The sequence below is a fragment of the Labrus bergylta genome, chromosome 6 (genome assembly GCF_963930695.1).
Source record: "Labrus bergylta chromosome 6, fLabBer1.1, whole genome shotgun sequence".
Lineage (NCBI taxonomy): Eukaryota > Metazoa > Chordata > Actinopteri > Labriformes > Labridae > Labrus > Labrus bergylta.
The window spans coordinates 3,189,279-3,197,517 of NC_089200.1; the positions used below are offsets into that span (position 1 = coordinate 3,189,279).

At 44.2% G+C, this 8,239-nt stretch overlaps 1 protein-coding gene across 1 annotated transcript; it reads right to left on the bottom strand.

The window, feature by feature from the left end:
• Positions 1–5,862: 5,862 nt before the first annotated feature.
• Positions 5,863–8,020, bottom strand: LOC136179486 (interferon-induced protein with tetratricopeptide repeats 1-like). The gene has a single exon (XM_065956336.1). The coding sequence runs from the start codon at positions 7,982–7,984 to the stop codon at positions 6,674–6,676; it is 1,311 nt and encodes a 436-aa protein (XP_065812408.1). The 5' UTR covers positions 7,985–8,020; the 3' UTR covers positions 5,863–6,673.
• Positions 8,021–8,239: the final 219 nt, after the last annotated feature.

Consider the following 8,239-nt stretch of genomic DNA (forward strand, 5'->3'; position numbering starts at 1 on the left):
ACTCCTACATAAAAACTTTTAGTGTAGTTTAGAAGTACTCTTAGAGGTGTAACAGATTACTGTGTTTGTTATATGTACTGTATATCTCATTCGCTTTTACAGTGAGGTGTCCCTAGAGAGTTACCGTAGCTGCTGTAAAGCAGTTGTTGTTGTTGTTATCCTGTTTGCGGTACACAGGTTTGTGTGTAATAAAGTGGAAGCCGTGGATAAAGAAGCTATCTGCCTATGTGCCGTTTATTGTTTTCTCATTAAGTGTATCCGGTCCGATGAACCCAGAAAGCTCCGTTACATTGGTGGCAGCGGTGGTTCTTACTCTCGTGCAGTGAATGAACAAATGCTGGATACGCTTGTACCTGGCTGCTGTAATGTGTCCCGAGCTGATGTGGTGACCATTCCCCGCTTGAGCGAAGTCTTGGTGCCAGGCAACGTCCGTTACCCCACGGGGGCCAGCGTTCCCACTGCAGGCCTCGACGGCTATTCGGAGCCCAACATTCCTGAGATGACTGGACTGGTGGTAGCTCACACAGTGACCAGGGTGAAAGATGGTGTGACAGTGGCTCGTGTCCTCAAGCCCACTGGTAGAGCTTTTGAGCTTAAACAGGGTCTTCACTTGGGTGAATTCTACCCAGTTCAGGAGACTGATGTGACACCACTTGTTCCCCCCTGTAACTGAGTGATGTTGATGACAGCCTCGACGCCCTCGACGCCTCTGGCCGTGGCTTGTACCAATGGAGGGCCATGCCGATGGGTCCGACTAATTCACCGGCCACCTTCCAGCGCATGATGGAGTTGATCCTCAGAGGTCTGCCATGGCACATCTGCATAGTGTATCTGGATGATATATTGATATACAGTCGCACATTCAGGGACCACCTCGCCAACCTGGAGGAGGTCTTGACCAGGATAAAGTCTGCGGACCTGAAGCTAAATCCTGGCAAGTGCCACTTTGCCAGGGATCACGTGGTGTTCCTGGGCCATGTGGTCTCCAGACAGGGCCTCCAACCTGATCCCTGGAACACCGAAAAGGTGAGCTCCTGGCCAACTCCCCGCTCTCCTTCTGAGGTTAGAGCTTTTGTGGGTCTCTGTTCATATTACAGGCAATTTGAGAAGAATTTTTCACAATTTGCAGCCCCACTTAACCGCTTTGCTGGGAAAAATTTGCCTTTTGAATGGACTGCTGAGTGTGAGACGGCTTTCACATATCTTAAACGGGTGCTCACATCTTCTCCAGTGGTCACATTGCCCAGCTTTGCACTCCCGTTCAAAGTCTATACGGATGCATCTAAGGACTCTGTTGGGGCGGTGTTGGCACAGGATGTGGACGGCTTGGAAAGGGTCATTGTCTATGCCAGCCAGGCTCTCACGCATGCACAGAAGCGCTGGTCCACCTTTGAAGCTGTGGGAGCTGTGGGCCGTGGTGTGGGCTGTGCATGAGTTTAGACATTATGTGGGACTGTCTGCCTTTACAATTGTGACTGATCATCGCCCATTGCTGGGGCTCAGGCACATGGCCATTGATAATAACCCCACAGGACGGAGGGGTCGCTGGGTGCTGGAGTTGGACCCTTTCAACTGGACCATTATGCACAAGGACGGCCCTAGCAATAAAAATGCGGACGCTCTTTCCCGCAGGCCCGTTTCCCCTGGCTCTGTTGGGGCGACAACAGACCGTGGTATGCATGGTTGGGAGGCGCGTGTCCCTGCTGATGTGCTTGTGCCTGGTGTTGTTTCAGACTCTCGGGGGGCTGGATCTCTGCCATGGTATGTGTCATCCATGGTGGATGGACTGAAGGCTGCTTTCTCAGTCGCCAGGCTCAATGCTGCAGAGGCTCATGAGAGAAAAAAACTGTATTATGACGCTGATGTTTGCCACCGTGCCTATGAGGCGGGAGAGATGGTGTGGTTGAATAATCCCACTGAGAGCCGCACGAAGCTGGCACCACATTGGAAGGGCCCATACCGGGTCATGGAGGCGTTGGCGTCTGGAGGTGAGGCTGCACTGACTTACCACATCAGCAACCCTCTGGACTCTCTGGAGAGGACTCAGGTGGTTCACCATGACAGGCTGAAACGTTATACTTTACCAGTGCCTACAGGGACTGTTCCCCTTCTACCCTTAAAGTATCTCCTCTTTTGTGGGTTTCGCCACTCCCGTTGTCGCCGCAAATGGTTGAGCAACAATTGGCTGGGGGTGTGGACATCAGTCTGTATGGGGAGTTTTCAGGGCCTGAACTAGTGCAGTCACGCAGGGGGCGTGTCCTGCGACCACCTTCACGTCTTCAGGATTTTATGAGGTTCTGAGTTTGATGCTTGGTGTTTGTTTCCCTCTTTCTGGGATGTTTTTTCTTTCATGTATTTTTGCTGTTCATGTTAAGTACATTTGGGTGACAACTGTGATACAGAGGGGTTTTTTTCATGCTCAGGTTAAATTCTGCTAGGGGACTGTTTTGAGAGGTTTCCTGTTGTCTCATGGGTGCCTGTGCCAATGTTTTATGTGAAACGGGGACATTTCAAGTTGAGGGGGGGACGTATGTCACAGATTGTGACAGATTGTTGTGTTTGTTATATGTACTGTATATCTCACTCGCTTTTAGAGTGAGGTGTCCCGAGAGAGTTACCGTAGCTGCCATAAAGCAGTTGTTATTGTTGTTATCCTGTTACACTGGTACACAGGTGTGTGTGTGTAATAAAGTGGAAGCCGTGGATAAAGAAGCTCCCCGCCTATGTGCCGTTTATTGTTTTCTTATTAAGTGTATCCGGTCTAATGAACCCAGAAAGCTCGGTTACAGAGGTAAGAGAAAAGCTTTGTGAATACGGGTCCTGATCTAGGACTAAAAAACAGGTGTCAGAATAGCTGCTGAAATTAGCAAGAATTCAACTGGCTGTCTAGTTCACACACTCTGGTCAAACTGTTAGCTAATATTACTGATTACCAGCTGACTGGACACAATATTCCCCAACATACAGAAATCAAATGATGAGATGACTTACTGTATTAATACCATATGGTCCTCTTCTCCATAGACTGTAAATATAACGGTCCTCTCCCACATCGATCAGTCTGTACTTCAGCGAGCGTCTGAATCAAAGTGCGAGCGTCTTCTTTGTAACCAGAATGTAGCGTTGTTGTAGCGGGAATATCTAAATCTTACCCGGATACAGCAATGCTATTTATTGATTGGTTGTTGGGGTAGCTATATATATATTCTTTTTTTGATTAACTGGTGCGTGGCAAGCTCCTTCTGATCTCTATGGGAAACCCACTTGATTCATATCTGTTCCGCAAAAAATAGCGGCGCAATTTTGTGGGCGTTATCCTGGTAATTTATGCGTGAGAAATACAAGGTATGGCGTGTGAGCGTGTGAACAGGTTGAAATGTGTGTCTCTCACTCCCAATGCGTGAGATTTAGAGCATTGAAGGTTGTCAGTTTTGATGCACTTTGGCGCCATCAGGAGGTCTCTGAGTGCAACTGCAGTGTCATAAAAACGGTCACGCCTCCCCCTCTGACACCACGTGCATTTGTTGACAAACAAAGGGTGAGGAAGCCGGCAGAGACGCTGTGAGAAGATGAGGAACCGCGCAGACTCAAAAGGTACAGTAATATTACCAGATTTTGATGGAGCCTGAGTGTCTGCAGCCCGTTGTCTAGTTTGTTTATTCAACTGTTACCATGACAACTATAGGTCGTGGATAAATGGCTACATAGATCGGTTTGTAAGGTTACAAACAATTTGGAGACAAAAGTAAAGCTCCTAAACGTGAGACAATGATGACGTCACTGGTAAAGACGCAGCTCGGAGTGACTATGGGGTTTCCTATTGCGCGAGACGCTAGCTTAACATTCAGTACATTAGCCGTTAACATTCACGACTAATGAATAACTTTATGAATATTATTCAAAACTCCGCAGAACTGATACGGGATGAATCGAATATGATCAGTAACTGAAAACCACAGTTTGATTACATCTAAACAACTAAAAAAATACTTTAAAATGTGTTTATCGACGGAGTGTGAATCATCATTAACCTTCCTCCGACCAAGCTGTCAACGGCTCTGACCACATTCCTGACGTCATCACTCACACTGTGGTAATTCTAGAGTCTCTTGGGGATTATTCCTCTTCATTTTACTTTGTTGACTTTCAGAAACAAATTTTGGTTTTCAAAGCAATAATGTATGTGACACTTAGCAGGGCAACAACAGTGAGTGCTGTCAGATGGGGCCCCCTTAGGGAGGTTTCCTACTATCATTTTGGGGCACTGCTTTGGTTTACACTTGTGAGCCCTGAGGGGCCCCTACTGGTCTGGGGCCCCAAGCAGTTGGGGCACACACACACAGACTCCAAAATAAACAGGCAGGAGAATAATGTAAAACTCAAAACAAGATATACAATGAAAAACAAGTGTTTTGGGGAAAGTCTTATGCTGTCAATATCAACCTGCTGCACTGACAGAGTATGAGGTTTTTGTTTTTCAACATCGGTTTTCCTTTTATTCCAGGATTCAGCCCAAAACTTCAATTCACCATCAATGATGAGCCGGAGCCCGGAGTGGGGCGGAGTCAGTACAGGAATGCAGCATATAGACAATGTGTGTTATGGAAAATCAACAGGAGAGATACAACAAGTCACAATATACATGGGTAACATTTTACAATAAGGTACACACATTTTGCATACTTACTGGGAGACGAATGGGAAACTAACCACTAGATATAATCCAGAGTGCATATGTGAAATGTTCTTATTCTTCCTGACACAATAAGTGAATAAAAGGCTCAGACAGTAGGTGGCCTTCCTGTTAATTGCTCACGCTCCTCCTGCATGTTGATGACGTAAGCATCTCAAGCTTTTTGCTTCTGCCTTTTCCTTTTCAGTCGCTACATAACACATGACTGTTGACTCTGTTTGAACTGTCTGTATTGTTTCAAAATGATTGTATGTGTATAATGGCTGAATAAAATACTCATACATACAGGATCAGTTTGCCAGCATGCGTGTGTTCGGAGAGGAGAGCGGCAGATTATAAATTCACCGTACTCTGCAACATGATGATGAATCAGTTTATGGACGCCGTCTTGTAGTACTCTTAGTTTACCAGCAGATGGCGCCTGTGCTACTTGTAAACCCAGGAAGTAAAGTGTATGTGAAGTCGTTAATCTGTCTAAAGAGCTAATTTCTTCCATTTATGTTTGTTGAACTCAAATATTTCTGCCAAATAACTTACTCTAATAATTAAAAGGAATATATTATGTTAGAAATGAGTTTTTGTTTTCTAATTAATCTTTGTGCTGAATGTGAACATTGTTATTCATGTCATGTTTGTGGCCCTGTATAAACCAGCTCTCTCAGAACGCGCCGTTTTAGTGTGTGTGTCACTTTAAATGAAATGAACCGAACTGAGTTTTCCCAGTAGACATCACTCCTCTGTAGTGAGAATAAAAATGGCGGATCTGCGCAAAAGTTTTGTTCTAGGCTGGGGGTGGAGTCCATGGGTGGAGCTATCAGTGGAGTTGAGGGGATTTTTTAAAACCAGAATCCCACTGTGACATCACAAGGAGAGCACATTTGAAACGGAGCATTTTTCTCTGTGTTGTAAAATTTATGCAGAACTCAAACAAAGGACTGGATGGGTTTATTTCACATTTTGTGGGTCAGTAGACACTCAGGTTACCCAAATATATGTTCAAAAACACTGAAGAAGTGGATTTTTCATAATATGTCCCCTTCAGGATTTTAAAAATCTTTTAGTGTGATAGGCTTTAGCAGAATTAGGACGCTTATGATCTCCTCCCGATAGTTTAGAACTGAAGAAGGTGAAATCACTGAAACAAACAACTTTAAGACGATTTCTTGGTGTGCACACTGTTCATTTATTGGTATGAAGCTTAAACACAGCTTGAGCAAACAGGAGCATCTTAATATATAATTTTCAGGTCACACAGCAAATACATTTTCACATGAACAATGAGGACTTTAAATATCCAAAGCGAAGCACATTCTTATAAAATCCATTAATTCTAAAAACTGAAAATACAGCATTGAAAAAACACAACAGAAGCAAAATACCTGATAATCACAATTCACACATTTCTTCATTAAGTATTCACCATGACGACCGTGTTTTACAGAGGACGTCACACCTACCAGGAGCTAGGGAGTAAGATTTAAAGGTCACATATCCTCCTCCTCTTCAAACAGTTTAAAAAAGTCTCAGAGCTTCCAAAAACATGTGTGAAGTTTCTTGTTCTAAATTCACTCTGGATGCAAGGGGCTACTGCCCTTTGTGATGTCATGAAGGGAACTCTGTCCTGAATTAGTAAGTCGTTCCTGACTCTCTCCCTCTCTCTCCTCTGTTTCTCACTCTATCCACTGTCCTATCTCTAAATAAACACACAAAAGCCCAAAAATAAAAATAATGAAGAAAATAATTAAGATAAACCTTCCTTTAATTTATTTCAAATAGTTTTGAATGACAGGAAATTAGTTTTTTGTTAGTTTTCATACTTATTTTTTGGACACTCTGGCAGAATTGGCCCCCTCCTGTTATTCATTCTTCTTCAGGATTCTGTTGCTCTTTATTACCACATGAAAGCAAAATGCCTTCGTAGAAATTAGTTGTTTTTTTTGCTTGGACAAAAATGTTTCCCATAAATTTGCCTCCCTATCTTTACTGCCTTGGCTCTTGCAGGTTTCTGAGAAACTCCTCAATTTCTCTGTCTTTATTCCTCTCCAGGGTTCCGATGCTTTTCTTACGGAAGTAGGATTTTTCTGGTATTGCTGCTGCCTTCATGTGATACTGTGTCGACCTGTGGTAGGCTTTTCGATCACAGGCTAAGTAATTTGCATATTTGTTGTAAAGCATCTGTTTGTCTGAAGGTTCTGGTGGTTCATTTTTGAGCAGTTTCTGAAATATCTGCTCAGCTTTGGCCTTGCTGTGACGTGACTTTGCATAGATAGCTGCGAGGTCTATTTCCTTTTTGAGTGAAGAGTGAGGGTAAAGAGAGATCAGCTCCTCGTGGAGAGCGATTGCTCTGTCCATCATGCTTTGTTCTGGATCAGGGTAATTTCTGCTTTTATAAACTATCTTCGATCTGTAGCAGAACGCAACTAATCTTTTCAGATAACGCACATCTGGATGTTCTTTCAGAACTTTCTCTGCCAAATCAATAGCGTCATCAACTGATATGTATTTTATGTAAAGGTTTAGTAAGGCCCACATGCCACTGTTATTGCAGCACAGAGTGCTCACATTTCCAGCCAACTCACGGACTTCATCTCGAATGTTTTCTCCTTCATCAGCACGTTGGTCAAGGTAGAGCACAGCGAGGTACAAGTTCTCTGGATCCCGTTCCTTGGCTTGTCTCATTTTCTCCAAGAGGTCAGGGTCCAGCATTGTGTCACTGAAGTTTTGGGCGTTCTTTAACCATATGACATAGCTGGTGTTCCAATCCACCATGTCCGGCTGCATCCTGGCAGCTTTCTCGTAGTAATCAACAACCAGCTTCTTATCCTCTCCTAAGAACATCAGGGTCCAGGCCTTTTCAGCGTATATCTCTGGATGGAGGTCGTCCTGGGATGGAGATGGGTATTTTTCCATCAGGGCATCAACCTTTGACAGGTAAGCCTGACTCTCCTCTAGATCTCCCAGGTGGTGGTGCAGCCAGGCCAGGTTCCCGTAGTTCACCACTAACCAAGGACCCTCATCTGCGTCTCTCAGCTTGTTGAGGGTCTCTGCAGCCTTCTGAAACAAACTCTTAGCCTCTTCATTTAACCCCAGCTTATACTGAATGAACCCCCACAGGTTGTAACTGTGGCCCAGCCATCGATTTCCGTCCTCGGTGCGGATGTCTTCCACCTTGTCTCTGAGAAGTAATAGTATTGACCTTTTGCGGTCCAGGTCCCAGGTGAAGTGGCACTGCAGGGACTCCAGTGTGGTTTGACTCTGAGCAGCACTGATGGAGAATAAAAAAACAAACATTTAAACACATCAGCAGCTAGTTTTTTTTGCTTTGAAGTGTGCTATGTTTGGATGTTTACTGTTCATCTCCCATGAAGAAAATAAGATGTTTTAAAGGAGCAATATGTAACTCAGACACCTAGTGTTTAAAATAAGTACTGCAGTTAAAATTCTACTTCTACTTCTACATTAATGATGTTTTTGCCAGTTTCGAACAATTACGTTCTGCATTCAATTTAAATAGCTCCGACCTTTTTCGATATTTTCAGCTCAGTG